The 18,485-nt window shown below is 49.0% G+C and overlaps 1 protein-coding gene across 2 annotated transcripts in view; it reads left to right on the top strand.

Moving 5' to 3' along the window:
* AFAP1L2 (actin filament associated protein 1 like 2) overlaps positions 1-18,127 on the top strand; it is a 71,689-nt gene extending 53,562 nt beyond the window's left edge. Inside the window, exons 6-19 of one of the 2 annotated variants that reach the window (XM_030488395.2) lie at positions 5,202-5,407; positions 5,985-6,164; positions 6,700-6,789; positions 7,591-7,675; positions 8,899-9,003; positions 9,635-9,846; positions 11,488-11,633; positions 12,251-12,362; positions 13,052-13,291; positions 13,379-13,556; positions 13,777-13,944; positions 14,540-14,721; positions 15,352-15,480; positions 15,780-18,127. In XM_030488395.2, coding sequence (XP_030344255.1) covers positions 5,202-5,407; positions 5,985-6,164; positions 6,700-6,789; positions 7,591-7,675; positions 8,899-9,003; positions 9,635-9,846; positions 11,488-11,633; positions 12,251-12,362; positions 13,052-13,291; positions 13,379-13,556; positions 13,777-13,944; positions 14,540-14,721; positions 15,352-15,480; positions 15,780-15,806 — 2,060 coding nt within the window. In that variant the 3' untranslated portion in view covers positions 15,807-18,127. The remainder of the gene's footprint in view (positions 1-5,201; positions 5,408-5,984; positions 6,165-6,699; positions 6,790-7,590; positions 7,676-8,898; positions 9,004-9,634; positions 9,847-11,487; positions 11,634-12,250; positions 12,363-13,051; positions 13,292-13,378; positions 13,557-13,776; positions 13,945-14,539; positions 14,722-15,351; positions 15,481-15,779) is intronic. The other variant, XM_030488396.1, reaches the window with a different exon arrangement.
* Positions 18,128-18,485: the final 358 nt, after the last annotated feature.

Below are 18,485 nucleotides of genomic sequence, written 5' to 3'. Positions count from 1 at the left end.
AGTGTTAAGTGTGAAAGCTTTGGATTTAAACCCTTGGCTGTTGAACCTGAGCTGCTTACAAGTCCTCACCAGCCCCAGTGTGTACCACTGGGCTTTGAAGCAACCTGGGAGGGAACCATCAGTGATGCGGCTGTTTGAGGTAGCCAGGGGTTGATGTGTCTAAACATCCCTCACTCTGTGTGTGCATCTTGCACTCCTGGACAGCTCGTAGCTCAGTGTGGATTGCTGTTGTGACAAAGAGTTAGCAGTTACTTTGCTAAACAAGAAAAGGGGCGGTGTAGAAAGATTTCTTTATCCCTGAACCATCCTGTTTTGGCTGCAACCAAATTACAGCAGTGAACAGGAGCATCACATCCAGCTCAGGTAGGAAAGGTGAAGGCTCATCATGGCCAGGGTGAATGGTACCAACTCGTGCAGAGGAGAGGTCCCCCCAGCTCTGCCATGTGTATCTCAGTTTTGCTGCAGTGCTCGGGGTTGTTTGACTGAGGTCAGGGCTGTGATGTGGGGCACAGTGGGGTGAAGCCCTGAAGCACAGGTTGCTGCAGCCTCGTATTCACAGGGAGTTTCCAGTTGCCTGCACTGTAAGATAAATGGAATTGTTTTTGCCTGCTGCACATTGGGAAAGTGGATAATGTGCTAAGAGCCATGGCATGTAAAGACAGACACACACCGGATTAGCTGGAGTACAGCCATGGATCCATGCAGGGAAACTCAGGTTGTGTTATCCAGGCAGCCCCATAAACTCACATGGCATTCAGAGCCTTGGCTGGCAGGAGTGATAAGCACACACCCTGCTTAAACCTCTGCTTTGCCTTGGTAACCTGCTGCTCAAGGATGCAAATCCACCCACCAGCCGCTGAAATCCAGGCCACTCAGATGCCTAAGGAGATCAGAGCCCTGCAAAAAGAGAAGAAAGCCATATCATGGGAGCACTGTCAAAATGAGGTAGTTCTGGGTGCCAAAGGGCAGTCTGTGGCTGCTAAGAATAGCTGTTTTACCGAGCAGTATCGCAGCTGTAAGTGGAGATAGGAGCTTGTGGAGCAAGCAGAGATGGGACATGCAAACCCAGGCAGCCCCTCACCACCAAGGTGTGTGGTGCCTTTGCCTTCTGTGACTGCTCAACCACTGGTCCCCTCTGCAGGCCCCAGTAGGTCCTTCCTCCTATACAAATTGCCTGGTGTGCTATGATGCTGATGTTTTTTTAAGGTGGGTTGAGTGAGAAGGAAGGCAGCATCGCGTCACTGAGAATCTCTGTGCTTTTTGGCAACCTCCTGTTTGAGATGGTGCCTTAGGTTGAGTGAGAAAGAGGAGCAGGGAAAGATATGAAGCAACAGGTATATGGCAGCAGAAGGCTGCAGGGGCTCAGGAGAGGGTGAAGGCATGCTGTGCAGAGGGGAGGTTGGGCAGTGATGCTGGGAGTCTGCTAGTACACTGGTTTGTCTTGAGATCAGGCTTCAAATCCCATGGCATTTGGGCAAACCTGCTGGTCTTGGCCCTGCCTGTTGGTTCAACAAGCATAAAGTTGGGCTCCCCATCCCTCTTCCCCGCCTTGCCGTGCAGAATCCTAGAACGGTTTATGTTGGAAGGGACCCTAAAGCTCATACAGTTCCCACCCACTGCCATGGGCCAGGACACCTTCCACTAGATCAGGTTGCTCCAAGCCCCTGTGTCCAACCTGGCCTTGAACACTGCCAGGGATGGGGCAGCCACAGCTTCTCTGGGCAACCTGTGCCAGTGTCTCACCCAATGGCATTAGTACCTTGTACCTGTCCTGCATGGAGTGATGCTCATTGCTAGCAACTGCCTTGAGACCTTAGTGTGACTGCTGTTCCTAAGGGCAGTCTGGACATGCATGGGTTTCCCTTGGCCAGAGATGCTACAGCCTGACCCCAGTAGCCCCCCAAGCCCCCTGTGCTCACCCCCTTCTCCCCTCCCTCCCTGGGTAGGGAAGGGGCCAGCGCTCCAGGGAGCTGTAACAGAATTACACACGAGCCTTGGAAGACACCCATGCGTCTCCAAACAAATGGGCGTAGTGAAACCAAACAAAAATAGGAACACCACTAAAATTAGCGGGTGTACTGCCAAGAAAGGACATCAAAGCAAGCCTCCAGATGGGCTGAGGAGATAGAGGATCCATGCAGCGTCAGAGGTGGGACTGCAAGGCACTATAGCAAACCAGGGGTGAACTAATTAAAACGAAGCAGGCGGGCAAGTCTGCTGGGTCTCGGGGTCCCTCTTTCATCAGCAGGATTCCCGCCCCTCTGCTGGGAACCTCTCTGCCTTTCATTTTACAGCAAATGCTGCTGCTTCCCTTTCCTCCGGGGCTGAGATGTGTTAAACCGTTATCGTCCTCATCTGCCTTTGCATAATTGAAGGGTGCGATAAGAAACTGAAAAAGTAAGGGGCAGCATGACTGCCAACTGAGCAGTCATTATTCCAGCTGAAACAGCTCGTCTGTGCTGGCTGATTTTAATTACGATGATTCTGTTTGAAAGGGAATTGCCTTGTTTGAGGGGATGGGTTGCAAACATTGTACCTGTCTGAAGTCTCACTGTGTGGTGTGCTCCTCTGTCCGCAGCAGGGATGGGGCAGCTTCTCCGACCGAGAGGGAATCATGGGGCTGAGCTGGACTGACCTTGTTCTCCACATTTGCTTATCTGTGGCTTTCTCTCTTTGTCTTCCTTTCTCTTTCCTTTTGACTGTGCAGGTCTTTTTGGTAGGCTTGCTGCGGCTGGACCCAGGCCAGGGTTGCAGGTTACTGAGGGCGTTATTTATGCCACAATAACAATGGGTACGGCATGCTTTCCAAACCTGAAGTGCCTTTAAAAGAACAAAATAAACAAAAACAAACCTCAAAACCCTCTCAGTTTTAACAAAGATGATCAGATGCCTCCCCTGGCATTGACCGTTACCCATGGCCATGGGTAACCACCTCTCCCCTCTCTTTGCCTGTGCTGGAAATACACAAGATGACATTTTTTTTGTCTTTCCCCATGCTTAAGGTGGCAGTGTAAAGAACTTCCTTCCCTAGCTGTTATTCCCCTGGTTCTGGTCACTGATGTGAAGCTGATAGGTGGTAACACTGGCTGTATTGACAAGCAGACGTACAGTGAATGTTGAAGGTGCTCTGCTTGGGCAGAGGCAGCTCTGGTGTATGAGATGGTTGGAGCTTCCCACATCATGGTCATGGGAAGATAAACAGGAAAGCAGAGGTGGATTAAAGACATCCAAGAACGTGGCTGCCACTGATGTCATGGCAGTGAGAGGATAAAACTGTAGTCTTAGTTGAAACTGCCAGTAGGTGGAAATGGAGACCTTGTACTGAAGTACATATGAAGTACATACTGCCTGAGCTGTATGACTTGGGATTGAGTGAAGCTTAGTAGTGACAACAGTGTTGTCTCAAGTCAACCAAGTAAGGTTTGTCGCTGTTTGTTTGCCAACTATGCTATCTGGAAAACACCTTTCCATCATGAGGCCATAGTGGTGTCACCAGGCCAGCAATGGCTGCAGCTTTTCAAGTAGAGAAGAGCTCATCTCATGAGGCACTTGTGGTTGTGTCTGACACACAAAAGAGCAGCCAGGGATTCTGCTGAGAGCATAGAAGAAAAGTGTTATTCCCCCAGGAGAAAGGTGGCAGCCTGAGGCCATATGGTTAGGTGAGGGGCACCAGAGACACCCAGGGGGCCTATCACTAACTGCCCCATGTTGATAAGGAGGGAGATTTATGAGATGAGGTTCCCTTAGGCATCCTTGCTGATGCATAAGGAAGGGTCCCTAGCAGTGCAGAGGTTCAGCTTCTTGGTATTTCTAGGGATGAGAAACCTCAACGCTTTTACTTCATCTGAATTCCTGACCAGGCTGCCTATGGACAAGGTCTGCATAGTGATAGTGCACTGTGGGGGTAATGTTTTCCCATAAAAGATGGACAGTCCAATATACTGAGGGTGTGGAGATGGTGAGGCAGTAGTGTGCTGTCAGCACCATTCAGAGACTTTGAAAGGGAGTATTTGCTTTTTAATAAGCTTGTTTAATGGGTGCAGCTTTGATCACTTGAGGGATGTTATAGAGTGAGATTTCACTGGAGGTAAGGCTGTAGCTTTGTTACTGCATCTCAGTTCCCTTTATCTTAAGAACAAATAAACCCAACTTAAGAAATGTTCTTCAGTGAAGCTCCAAATGCTTTTTTTTTCTCTTTTCTGGCTGCTTTTCCTCTTTTTAATTTGCACCAATCTGATAACATGACTTTTATGTGGATATTAAGATTCGATGAGAATCAAAATTAGATTAAATTCTGGTGAGAGAAACTTAACGATATTCCTCCATGCTGTTTGGTAGGACAAGAATGCAAAACCCTACACAGATGCTGCCCAGATCTTACCATCTTGCTATGTGAGCTTATCTTCTTAATAAGAGCCATACTATAAACCCCAGCAGGGCATTGCAAATTCCCCTGCGGTCAGTGGAAACATTTTCATTGTTTCTAATGAGTTTGGTGCCAATGACCAGCTGTTCCTATGAGCTGAAAACCTCCAACACCCTACAGTGTATTAGACCTGGGTATTGAAAATCCCAACTCATCTTAATAACATAGCAATCACTTTAGGAACGAATACAAAAAATGTGATTACTCTTATTTGCTGCTGCAGCAGCATGTTCCTTCAAAGCCCCTTGCTGTCCTTTAGGAGCAGGGTAGAGAGAGACCTGTTAGCCCAGAGAGGGAAAGTGGAATGACATCTGAAATACAATAGATTATTGCTTGTTGCATGGCCTCGCAAATACCATTTTTACTTCTGGCATTCAGAGGACAAGGGCTGATTGTAGCTTGCTGTTGCCTTAAAAACTGTGAGTGTTTGGCTTGAAGTAGAAAGTAGAAAAAGCATCTTTGATGGTGGCGGGAAAGCAGCAAACATCTGAAATGCCTAAGGGAAAGTTCTTGAATTTATGGTCAACTGAGAAGTGTCTTTTGAGTGTTTGCTAACTATGAGGCACAAAACATTGCAATGGAATCAATATTGGGCTAGAAAGAAAAAGGGATCTGTGAGGGTTATTATCCTATCAATTATGCTCCTGTAGGAGAACTTCAAAAGACACGTCCCTATGCTGAAAGCTTTTGCATGTGTGAGCATGGCTGAGGCAAGCGGTAGGCTCAGAGTTGTCCTAGAAATGTACTTAATGATAGAGCTTTGCTTTTGTTATAGAAGATGGTGAAGCCGTTAGTAGCTCCTATGAATCTTACGATGAAGAAGAGAGCAGCAAAGGCAAGTCAGCAACCCACCAGTGGCCATCCACAGAGGCCACCATTGAGCTGATGAAGGATGCCCGCATCTGTGCATTCCTGTGGAGGAAGAAGTGGCTGGGACAGTGGGCAAAACAGCTATGTGTTATCAAGGACACCAGGCTGCTGGTGGGTAGATCCTCCACTCTGCCTATAACAACCTATTTTCATGAGCTGGGGAGGGAAGTGACACCTCGGGCCATGTTAACTAGCTGGCAAAAACAAAGTACCTCAGAAGCAGTGCTTTAAAAAACATGTCCCAAAGATTTGGGCTTATCATTTCATTTTCAGAAGGGACATGTGCATGGGGCTGCTAAGGGGGACACAAGGTCACATTTGCAACCAAAATCCCAAACTCCCAAAATATCTAGAGATGCTTTTTGGGGAAACTTTTTGAGGTGGTTAAGGAGAAGGGATGTTTATCCCACTGGCTGACCACATACTTGCCCATCTAGGAGTATCTGCGAGAGGTATTTCAGACTATATATGCATGTACATAGATGTATATCACTATAAATATAGACATGCCCCGTGTGTAGTCTGTGTAGGCATCACAGACTTGTGGGACCTGTAGGACTTTCTCGTGTTCAGCACACTTAATGCGTGTGGTTGCACTGAGCTGCTTCTAGGGTTGAGTTTGTGCCAGTGAGTGAGAGGGAAGGCTCCTCCTCAGCCTTTTACCTGTCCTCCCATCTTCCTTCCCCAGTGCTACAAGAGCTCTAAAGACCACAACCCTCAGCTGGATGTGAATTTGCTGGGCTGCACTGTCATTCACAAGGAAAAGCAAGTGAGGAAGAAAGAACACAAGCTGAAAATCATCCCCATGAACGCCGACGTCATCGTGCTGGGGCTGCAGAGTAAAGACCAGGCAGAGCAGTGGCTCAGGGTCAGTGGCGCCTTCCATGCTTTTACCCTGGCTTTGCTGAGAGACTCTTATCTCAGTCTTGTCCTTGTGTGCTCTGGCTCCCTTCCTCCCTACGAGCCTGTATACAAATACACCACTTTATTTCCATGTCCCGGGATAGCTTCTTCCTGCAGCTCCCTGCTGCCTTCTGTGTGCAAGAGGCTGTGGAGGGACCTTCCAGCCCAGCTGCTAGAGGAGGGATGTCTGGGGTGGATGCCCAACATGACTTGGCTGAGGACAGGGGGAGATCTGGCCCTTTCCCTCAGACAGCAGCAGAAGAAGGAGCCTGGGGCTGAGAGGAGCCGAGGCCACCATTGCTGGCAGCTTCTTCCCGGCTGACTTGGATCCATCAGTTTTGCTGGCTTCCTGCTGCACCACCAGGAAAGTCCCCGGGGTTGCCAGCAATATAAACTGTGGGTCTCCCAGGCTGCTGTAGTTCTGCCTGTCCTGGGTGGGGGACAAGTATTGACCCGCTACTGCAGCTCTCTCACAGGCTATGGCTTGCTCTTCTGCACAGGTAATCCAGGAGACCAGCGGTCTGCTATGTGAAGGAGGCAGCGAAGGCAACCAGTACATCCCAGATTCGCAGCGGCTCAGTTACCCAAAGGTACGCCTTGTCTTTACAGAGGGAATTAGCACTTCAGCTTTTCCATCCTGTTCCTTTAATCATAGAATGGTTGGGAAGGACCTGAAGATTATCTAGTTCCAATCCCCCTGCCATAAATAATAGTTGTAGGTGTAGTAATTTTATCTGAGCACAGACTGATATGGGTGTAACCAGACCCCTGTTCTGCTGAAAAGGGGAGTTATTGGAGCGATAGTAATGTTTCTTTATAGTCTTAATTTTGTTGCCACATCTTACCCCAAAACTGACTCAGCATTGGGCTCTCTTCCATACAAAGCAGCAGACACTATCTCATCCAATAGAACAGTTATGCTCCCTGATTGCTTTGGAAGGGACGTAGACTCTTGGATGCCAGGGCTTGGGCCAGTCTCTAGTCCAAGTTTAGATGACACTCTCCAGGGGGGTACAACTTGTTCCAAAACATTGGGAGGTGAAAGAAACCTTCTAAAGTCTCTGGTGGACACCCAAAATGGACCTGTTTGGGTACCTGGCCAGTTCCTCTGCGCATGCCCTCCTATGGGGACTGGAGCCAGGCTGTGGGATGGGAGGCCGTAGGGTGACACTGGTGGTGCCACCATGTCATCTCAAAGGTGAGCCCAGCTGGGGCAGTTCATGTGCTGGATCTGCCCATGCTGGGATCAGAAACGATGCGGGGGGCACAGCATGAGAAGGCAGGTAGGGGATGTCTGTGTGGAAAGGGGGGAAAAGGCACTTGCAGCGGGTGCTGGCTGGAGGGATGTGTCACGTCCATCCGTGGAGCTCGTGTCTGGTGCCTGTTGACAGGTGGAGGTGTCTGAGAGGTACTCTGCAGCCTCCGAGAGCGGGAGCAGCACCGACGGGCACCCGGAGACAGCCGAGACAAAAGATGGTAAACCCTCACCCTGGGAACGGCAGGGAAACAGGGATCATCGACCATGCATGTGGCGAGGGTTTCATGTTTGCCACCACCACCTCAAGCTGACCTGATGCAGGGTGAAAGCTGCGTGTGAATTCACTGCCTGTCAATTTGATTTCAGTTCGTTATTTTCCATAATGCAGTGACAGATGTTGGGGTTTCTCACAGTTACGGAGTTAGGATAGGGCTTGAGAAACCTGGGCATGGTACCTGCCCTACCACAGACATGCTGCGTGGCTCTGGGCAAGTCACTCTGGGACAGCTTGAGATGGCATAAATTCATAAATGGCATAAATAAATGACTTTCCTCAGAGATGTTTGCAGAGAAACTTGGAGTGTGAAATGCTGAGCTGTCCCCAGTGGGAGAATTACACCTTCATGTTAGGGCATCTGGCTCTGAGCTTAAAGCTCCATTCCCCATCTATAAGATAGGGTAGGTAAGTACATTAAAAGAGGAGATGCTCTATTAGAAGGATGGTGGGACCATTTATGTATCGGAGAGAAAGATAAATCCATGCTGAGGACTCAACTGCAGTCACCTAACAGATGGAGCTTGGCTGCTGAGTCCCCTTACACTGGGAATTCACCATTTTGTTACAATAGCAGGAAGGAAAATCTGGACTAAAAACATCCAACTTGATTTCTTACCATGATTATGCAGCCATATTCATGCATTGACTGATGTGCTTGGTAGGAAAATGCTGTGAAGAGGCTCACAGGGCGTCAGCTTTCACTCTCCCCACCTTAAGTCCCTCTTTTAGAAAGGCAAAGACTTGAATGCAGTAAATATTTATGGATAACGGTTTTTAATTCCATTCTTTGTGGTATAAAAAAGTGAAGGGAGGTTGGCACCTGCACAGTAAGACCTGTGCAAACAGCCTTCATGCAGTGACTGGTGTTTGGTCAGAACTAACCCAAGTTTAAAGCAATATAGGTTAAGTATCTTCAGCAAATCACTCTGAGATTACTGGTGCCATCCTGCTTATCATCTCCCTGGGCTTTGCACTATTGCAGCCTGTCTCTGAGTAGCAGGTTTGTCCTTTGCAAAGGATATGTGTGCTGCAGTGCTGTTGGGTGCAGGACAGCAGTGCAGGCAGCTTTGGGGCAGGACACCGAGCTGGGACAGCAGGCTGTGTGTATGGCTCTGAGCTAGGAAAGTCACACATATGTCTCTCTCTCTTTTTCTTTTCTGGTAGTTAAGAAGAAGGGCACATCTGGCCTGAAACTGAGCAACCTGATGAACCTTGGAAGGAAGAAATCTAGCTCCCTGGATAGCCCAGAGAGATCCCTGGAGACTTCAAGTAAGCAGCAGCATGATCTTCTCCGTAGGAACTTGTCTCGGTGCTGGATCTTGGTGCGCAGGGCAGGATGAGCACCAGCCGTCCACCTCCTCAAACACACATGTGCCAGGCTGTCCTGAGGAAAAGAGGCCACAGTCTGCTTGGTCTGTGCCAGTTAATCCATACAGGTTGTGGTGCCTCTTAAACGTTAAGGTAACTGAGTGGCTTACAAGGGGGACAGTAGCGCACAGGCTGACCCAGGAGGAAGGGCAGGCAATACCAGATGTGCATTCAGAGGCATCTGTGCTGCTTTTCCTGGGTATTAGTCTGCGATGTAGGAGTCAGCAGGGAGAGAGTTGCGTGCGTCAGCTGGCATTCACCATCCAGGACCAACTTTGTCCAACCCTCTGCAGCCAACTTGAACCTAACCTGAATTTCAGGGGTCTCATTTTGATCAGATTTTTACCCTTTTCATTCTGTTTTGTATGGATAGGACAGCCTGTGCTTTTGCTCTTTGTTGTTGCCTGCAGCTTTGTGTTACGTGGTGATCTCAGAACTTAGCCATCGGACATCCTCATGCACATAAATAAGTTTGGACTCCCTTTCCCTGTGGGGTAGAAAATGTGCCTAAGTAACCCATGCTTGCTTGCAGGTTACCTGAACGTGCTAATGAACAGCCAGTGGAAGTCCCGTTGGTGCCAGATAAAAGATGGTCACCTCCATTTCTACCAGGACAAGAACCGAAGCAAACTGGCTCAGCAGCCTCTGAGTCTGGCAGGTTGTGAAATTATCCCAGAGCCAAGCCCTGATCATCTCTACTCCTTCCGCATCCTGCACAACGGGGAAGAACGGGTCATTCTGGAGGTAGGGTGCATATCTCCAAGACATTTCTGCTTTAAGTTGTCAGCTTGGGTGTCTTGGTAGGCCTAAATGCTGGTGAGGTCCTTCAGAGGAACCCTCAGTCCAAAGAAGCAGAATCTGAAGCGAGGGACTTTGGTTCATCTGCGTATGGTCACCTAGAAGGTGTCTCACCTAGCTGTCAATCCAGCCTGTGTCTGATGCTGGTGCCTCCAGAGGACCATTCAGCCTTCATCTTAGGCACTCATCTTAGGATGGGATGAAGGGTCCTCTGGAGGTGCCCATCTCTTTCCACTGACTATAGGATAACCTTGGACAATTAAGTTATATAGGATGCATTTCAGATAGCTAATGTTAGATGAGAGAAATGCCGCTTAAGGGATTTAAGTCTGTGGTTAGGACGAGCAGAGAACTTCACCTTCTGCAAACAAGGAGTCCAAAGCCATGAGTTGTGCATCCCAAGTAAACTAATCACAGATCTGCCCCTGAAAGTGCAAGTGAATTCATCTCCATCTGTTGCTTTCCTTTGCCTGCATCCAGGACTGTTTATCTCTAATCTTAGTTCTCTCTGACGACAGCGTGATTATAGTAGGAGGTGGACAATGTGAGCAATTTCCTGTATTTTTCCAGTGGGTGGAATATTTATAGCTAAACAACTGACTTCGAGGGCCTGCCATGAAGTTCGAAGGTGTTTTTGTTTAGCTTCTGGTTCAGGGTATGTCTGTGTCTAAGGAATTTTGCCTAATTACAGGTGTGAAGAAAAGGTGCTGGGAAAATTCACGTTTTGTGAATGGAAGAATCTGTATTTTGTACAGGCTGGCAGGCTTCCCAGGGACTCAAGTCTCTGCTAAATAAAACAGATTGAAAGCTTAAAATATACTTTCCAGTTTGGGATTCACTTGCCCTGAATTCTACTTTGTGCTTACTGCTCTGACTCTTTAAATCAAAGCCAAAGATGGCCGCATCTTCTTGCTTCAGGTAGAAATCCCCCACTACCAGAAGTGCATGTGGCTATTTGCTAGAGCTACAAGGCAACATACTTAAGTCTTCATTGTGTAAAATATCAGGGTGTTCATTTGGTACTGACCATGTCAAAGCGAGGGGCTGTCTTTGGTGTTCTCTGATCCTGCTTTAAACTCCTCCCTTTCCCTCTCCCCTGTGCCAACAGGCTTGGAAGGGGTTTGGGCTCTGCCATAAGGAACTCACAGGCTCCCTGGTGTGCTCAGGTCTCCTTGCATGTCTGTGTTTGGCAATCCTATTGCTGCGCTCTGCTGGTGCAAAATAAGCCGCGCATGCTTTCCTTGCCAAAGCCAGCTCCATGCCAGCATCTCCAGCCTCAGAGACTGCTCTTACTCTTGTAGGCAGCTGAGTTGATCATCATTAAAAGGAAAACGCAGGCTGACTAGAAATTTTAGGAAAGAGTTAAGCAAAGAGCTGCATTCGTATATCTTCCAAATCAGCCCATACACAGAGGGGTACTTCTTTCTTCTTTTAATGCAGACTCAGGTTTAATATAACTACCCAGCAGTTCATCTTTCCCCTTGCAAGCCCAGCATACTTCCCTTTGCAGGGCTAAGGCAGCATTAGCCTTGGGAGTGCAGAGAAACTGCTGTTACAACCTGTATCGTCTCTCTGATCTCCCCATAGGCCAAGTCCTCGGAGGAAATGGGTCACTGGCTGGGTCTTCTTTTGTCGGAATCAGGTTCAAAAACAGACCCAGAGGAATTTACCTATGATTACGTGGATGCCGACAGGGTTTCCTGCATTGTGAGCGCCGCGAAGAACTCCTTCTTGTATGTCAGTGGGGATGCATGGGGGTGATAAGGGGAAGCAACCAGAGTGGGGGTTCCTCTGCTTGTGGGAGGTTGGCTGGCATGGGTGGGGATGGTCAATTCACAGCTCAGTCACTATCTTTGGAAGTTCAGTGCAGGACAGGACAGCACTTGTTATCTCACCATGGCACGTCTAACCCTTGCCATGGGGCTAGGGCACATGCCTAGGTGGTTCTTGCAAAGGCAGGTTGGTGGGGTGGGCTTGGTTGATGGACCTTACCTAGTTGAAGATGTCCCTGCTCGTTGCATGGGGGTTGGACTAGATATAGGCTTTGAAGGTCACTTCCAACCCAACCTATTAATGATTCTATGTGAGGCCATGGACACCGAGGCATGTGGTTCACTGTGCAACTGGGACAGGGCAGTTGTGCTGCTGCAGTGCTGTGCCTGAGGGTGGGAGAGAAAGAGCGTAACAGCAGCAGTGTTCGCATTGCTGCTTGGCTCTACCTTCTCATCTCCTGCATCTGACCATGTGGCCCTGCCCAGACTCCAGGACCACTATGCTCAGATGCCCCAAAATGCAGCACAGCATGGCCATGCAGCACAACCTGATGGGATGTCCTGCTTCTTGTCCACAGCTTAATGCAGAGGAAGTACTCTGAGCCCAATGCCTATATCGACAACCTGCCGAAGGGCAAGGTGCAGCAGGAGGAGCTGTACGATGATGTGGATCTGCCAGACCTGCCTGTGGTAAGATGCTGCAGTGCATCATCACCCAGTGCTGCACCATGGGCAAACATCTGGTCAGGGGGAGTCTCCAGCAGTGAAGGGGAAGGTTTTTCCAACAGCAGTGAAGGGGATTCCCTGGCCCTGGGGAGATCCAGGCTTTTGCAATGGGGCAAAGTGAATGCTGGAGAGGAGGCACTAAAGAACGGGAGAGAAATTTCCAGCAGGATGCTGTAGGGATCCTCCACCAGCTGGGATAAAATCCCACAGTATACATCAGCAAACAGCATGGATTATTTGGTGATTGATAGTGGGTTGTTTGGAGCCTGGTCTATCAAAATTCCTTTTGATACCTGTAAGAACAAGTCCTGTGTAAGGACAAGAAAGATGGACCATGCTGGGGATGGGACTGTTATCCCAAGAAAGGCAAAGAATCTGGCAGGGGTTGCTAGATGTACAACAGCATGAGATCCTTGGATGGGCCTGCTGCTACCATTGGAAAGACTCATTGAAAGTTGAGCAGGAGGGACCTTTCTTTCAGTACACCAAAAAGCCCTGTATGGAATGACATAGAGAATGGGGTTTTAGTTCCTCTGAGGTTTATGAAAAATACTCCAGATGGCCTGAGATGATGCTGCTCTGCAGTGAGATGTTTCCTATACTTCTGGCTGCAGCAGATGGTCCCATTTCAGGGGAACATTCTCCTTTTGCAGGAAGAATTACCCAAGAGTGAGAACAAAGCAGAGGGGGACCAAGACAGAGTGTACCTGGATCTCACCCCAGTGAAGTCCTTCCTGCACTGTGCTGGCAAGATGTCATGCCAGCCTTCACCCCTCAGCTCACCATCTTTAGAAAGGGCTGCCAACAAGGCTGCAGCAGAGAGCACAGCCGAGCCGGCCCTTGTGCCTAAGGAAGCCGAGCCCTGCAATAAGGAGATGGAGACCTTGGAGCAGGTACTGTCTAGGACTGTGGTGCGGGGCCAGGCTTAATCAGTGAGCTGGTTATCAGAACACATCATCCCACTTCATTTCTCCCTCCAGAAACAGCCAGAGAAGCCAGAGCCCGACGAGGCGCTGCCACGGATGCCTGCTGTCAAAATCCAGACACAGCAGCAGAACATCGGCTTCCCCCAGCCAGCCCCTGAGCCGCCGCTGGGCACAGGGACAGCGGGCAGCCCTCAGCTGGTACCCGCACACCGGCCCAAGATGCCACTGCCAGGTGAGTGGGTGACACTGGGCACCTGCAGCAGGGGCCTGGAGGGAGGTGGTGCTCTAGGTGTGAGTTTTGCCCTGTGGTTCACTTGCTCTGCTATACAGTAGCTTTACATGGGGCTGAGAAGTCTCCTGGTTGGTCACTTTACAGATCCTCATTCATTCAAGAAGGTTTTCCCTCCTGCTTTTTCCCTGTCTGAGCTTGTTTTGGTGGGTTGTGTTTGCAGCATCAGCAGTGGAAACCAAGCTGGGCAAGAACAGGACAGAGGCAGAGGTGAAGCGGTTTACAGAGGAGAAGGAGCGGCTGGAGAAGGAGAAGGATGAAATCCGGGCTCAGCTCACCCAGCTGCGCAAGGAGAGGCGGGAGCTGAAGGAAATGCTGGGGAGTAGCACAGGTAGAGCAGGGCAAGGGGGGGTGATGTGTGGAGAGGGGCATTTTACAAGGGCATATAATGATAGGACAAGGGGGAATGGTTTTAAACTGAAAGAGGTGAGATTTAGCTTAGACATTAGGCAGAAGCTCTTCCCTGTGAGGGTGCTGAGGCGCTGGCACAGGGTGCCCAGAGAAGCTGTGGCTGCCCCATCCCTGGCAGTGTTCAAGGCCAGGTTGGACACAGGGGCTTGGAGCAACCTGCTCTAGTGGAAGGTGTCCCTGCCCGTGGCAGGGGGTTGGAACTGTATGAGCTTTAAGGTGCCTTCCAACCCAAACCATTCTACTATTCTATGACTTAAAACATTCCATGTATTCTATGAAATGAGCCAAGGTGGGACCATGGGGAAGGAAGGAGCTATGAACCTGGGACCAGGAGGGGCAGGGGGTAGACCTGGAGCTTTAAGCCAAACCATGTAGCCTAAATTGTGCTAGAGCAGGAGCTTGCTCTGTCACAGCCCTTCTTGGGGGGAAAAATAGAAGGAAAACATACAGGACATGCCCTGGTCCCTGCTCCTCTCATGAGCTCCCCAAGTTCCCAGTTACTCCTCCCTTCACAGACAAGAGCCTGGAGCAGCGGCTGAAGGAGATAGAAGAAGAATGCAAAAGGAAGGAGAGCCGGAGGGTGGACCTGGAGCTGAGCCTCGTGGAAGTGAAGGAGAACCTGAAGAAGGCAGAGTCCGGCCCTGTGACCTTGGGCACTGCAGTGGATACCACACACCTGGAGAATGCAGCTCCCCGGGTATGTGGGGGTACCCCTGGGATGCACAGTGGCTTTCCAGCAGCCAGGCAGTCCCACTGTCTCAGCCTGCCTAATAATACAATAATTAATAACAGCATTATATTATTGTAATACATAATCTTATACATAAAAAATCTAGATTGTATCTTATCTAAGTATTATGTAAATTATTAGCTGTAATAGACATAAAACAATAGTATAAAGAATAACGTAATGAGGTAACAGCAGTGATGGGGAGGCGAAAGGGAGTTGGGGCTCAGGAGAGTGGTTGTATTATTTCCCTCTGGGACTCTGAACACCCCCCTCCAAGGCCATGCACGTCTGGACCCAGCTCCTTCTGCGCTCAGCTGAGCCAAGGGGTGGTTTTGGGGGGAGATTCAGGCATCTAATTTCCTTCTTGGGAACTTGGTTCCCATGAAATTGAGATGGTCAGTGCCTGGGCCATGCTTTGTATCTCTGAGTCCTCAACACCCAAACACACCACACAGATTGGTGGTATTTTGAAATTGGAATGTCACTGAAAAAATGTGCCTCGGTGCAAGTGGGATGTGACTGTCAGTAGGAGATGGTGGGGAAAGGCAGCAATCTCTTCTATTATTCTATATAAGCATTCTATTCTTTTTATTATAGATTCAGGCAAAAAGTGCCAGTCCAGCAAACAGCGCAGACAACTCACCAGTCAATTCAGCAACGGCTTTAAAAAACAGGCCTTTATCAGTCATGGTGACAGGGAAGGGAACAGTCCTACAGAAAGCTAAGGTAAGGTGCTGATTGATTGGTACAAGCCACTGCTTTTCCCTCATGGAAGTGGTGGGACAGAGTGGTGGTGGGTCTCACCTCTGGGAAGCAAACACTGCTCAAAGTCTGGTTTTCCTCTGGTCTTCTCACCTGGGTTTGCCTTAGCTGTGACTTAAATGAATAAATGTGTGTATTGCTTGTAACAGAGAGACAGCCCGACCTACTCTGCAGCCAAAAACCCTTGGGTTGATCATGCACATTACAACTATTGTGGCTTTCCAGATCTGCCTTTTATCTGATTTGCCTTTATTCCTTGGCAGGAATGGGAGAAGAAGGGAGCTAGTTAGAAGCACGTCTTTTTAGATGGACTAAAGACTGGAATTGCCCATTCCTGGCCAAGGGGATTCAATCATCTATAGGTGGAGGTTGAGTGTGCAACACAACCACACACCAAGCGCCTCCTTCACGTCATGCCAACTGCTCAGCGCAGCCATGGAGCCAGCTGCTGCCAGTATGAGTTATCCCAAACGATCTTGCTCTTTCCAGACAAGTCCCAATCACGTAGCTAAAACAATAACAACCAGTGGCAATCCTTGCATCAAATTCCTAACCCAGTTGATGTAAACAAGAATGTTACTGTACATAGGGGTGTTCTGTGTATTTCTACTCTGAAGGTTTATCAATGAGTTATTAAGGTTTCTCTATTAGTGGCAGTAGTGGGTTCAGAAGGGGCCTCTGCTATTCTTTATACCCTGGTGGTTTTCAGCCTGTTGTGACAAACTGCAGTCAACTAAAGTCTCCTGTCTTGCTGCCAGTCATCACTCAGCTGCATTTCATCCAGCCTTCAGTCAATGGCAATACCCACACCTAAGTGATGCTCGAGACGTGAATGAGAAGTACACAGCAGCCTGACCAGGGGCTTTCTAATTGGTGTCCTGGTTCATCCCAGCATGTGTTCACTCCTACAAGCCTGCTCCAGCTTTGTCAGAGTATCAAGGAAGCTCCCTCTTCACCTTCTCATGCTGTAAGATGTGGTACAGACTGGTGGCACCAAGATCTCTGGGCAATGGAGATCTGCCAAGCAGATTCAGTTAATTCTCTTTCACCTGAGGAGTTTGTTCTGGGAAAAAAATTATATTTGAAGGTTTGTTAATAATTTACTAAAGGCCCAGGCCTGCTCAGCTGTTGTACGGGAAGCTGGATCCCAATGTATCTATCCATCAGGGCTTGCCCTTTCCCAGGGGAGGGGAGGTCTGTCCCCATGCTCCTGCCCCAGCTGCGAGCACCACTTTGCTGATGTTCTCTGGTCTCCATTGAGCCACAGCCATACGATCTGCTGAAGATATCCTCATGTCTTCAAAAGGAGCCCCTTCACACAGGCAGGGCTGACCAGCCTGACCTGTTCTCCTCCAGGGGTGGGCTGCTGGCCATATTGGTGCTGTCACCCTTATTTCCAGATCATTTAACTTAATATAGCCTTTGGGCCCTGGCCCATAAAGGCCACCCATCTTTGCCCTGGCCAAGTTTTCTAATGAAAGATGTTGGACATTTGGGACTGCTAAACTTAGAGACATTGAAAGTTGAAAGGGGACAAGGGAGTTGTCAGAAATCCATGCCCCCTCTTCACCTACTAACCTGCTGTCATGTCTGATGGCCTGGAGATGCCCCTCTTCATGTCTCCTCTGATGGCTCTTCAGCTCTTGAGCCCAGACTCAGTAACTGGGTTGGGCTGTGGCTGTTTTCCAACCCTGGAAAAGTAAAGCAGCACCAGTACCCACCAGTACCCTGGCTGGGTTGTTCTGGGGTCCTGCTGCTACACTGGCAAGCAGGGTAAAGACAGGCAAAATGTTGTGCCTTCTTAAGCATTGAAAACCATTGATGGGCCTGAGACCACCTCTAAAGGGATGCTCCTTCTTCACACAAAAGCCCAACAACCCCAAGAGTCTGCAGGGCAGTGACACCTGGAGCTGGTGGTGGCACTGGGCTGAGTGAGGATGTGCTGACCAGGGCCTCTGGGCTTGCTTGCCACTTGGTCAGGGTATCCTGGAGGCAATAAGGGTGATCTTACTTCCCATTTCTTTTTACTTTGAAACTCCCTGCTGTGGTGCAGATGGAGGAATGGCCAGGATGAATCCCAGGCCTCAGAGCAGTGCATCACCCCTGTACCTGTGCAAGGCTTGCACATAGGAAAAACTCGTGCCAACAAACCACTGAAACTAGTTCAAGACCCAGGGGACTTCCCTCTCCAAAGCACAGAGGGAGGCCAAGGACACCATGAAGCTTTTGTTTTGACCCATGTTGAGCTGGCAGGAGACCTCTCTACACCCTAAATCTATGTGTAGTACCATGCCCTCACCATCCACCCCGCTGTCATCCTCCAGAAGTTGTCCAGACATTTCACAGTGGTACTGAGACAGCGATGGATGAGAGCAGCTCTGCTTTCCCCACCACAGCCCAGTCAGCATCAGTGGTCCTGCTGGGATATCTCCATTAGGGGAAGTAAACATAAGCAAGCCCTGAGCAGCACACATTCCCCAGACAAGAAACAAAACAATTCCTCTGCATCCCCATTGTTTTCCTAACTCAAAGCATTTCCTTTGTTGTAACTGTGACCTATAAAGTGGCGCTTTAGAGGGTTTTATAATAAAATGATGAGTATATTATGTTAGCAGTGGTTTTTCTTCATAGTGTGGCTTGTTTCTGCTCTACTTTCCAGCAGAGTTCCAGTACAAAACCCCCCTGACACTGTTATTTACTACAATGTTCCTTAGCTATGCAGTCTACAACTGCAGTGGACTGTATCTTAAATAGTGATCTATACTGGCTACACCATCAACAAAAAGCATCTTCGGACAGCCAAGCCTCTGAAAAATAGCAATAACCATTACAATTTGCATGAATACATGTAAAAGAAAGATTCCTGCCTGTACCTCAGTAACACAGTTCTCTTGCATAAAACCAGCAGACAAAATTGCATCCACTACCTTCCTCTGGCCACTAGATAGCAACTGTGTGCAATGCTTAGT

Source organism: Strigops habroptila, chromosome 5, assembly GCF_004027225.2.
Source record: "Strigops habroptila isolate Jane chromosome 5, bStrHab1.2.pri, whole genome shotgun sequence".
Classification (NCBI taxonomy): domain Eukaryota; kingdom Metazoa; phylum Chordata; class Aves; order Psittaciformes; family Psittacidae; genus Strigops; species Strigops habroptila.
The sequence above is the reverse complement of the archived record's forward strand: the minus strand, read 5'-3'. Positions and strand labels throughout refer to the sequence as shown.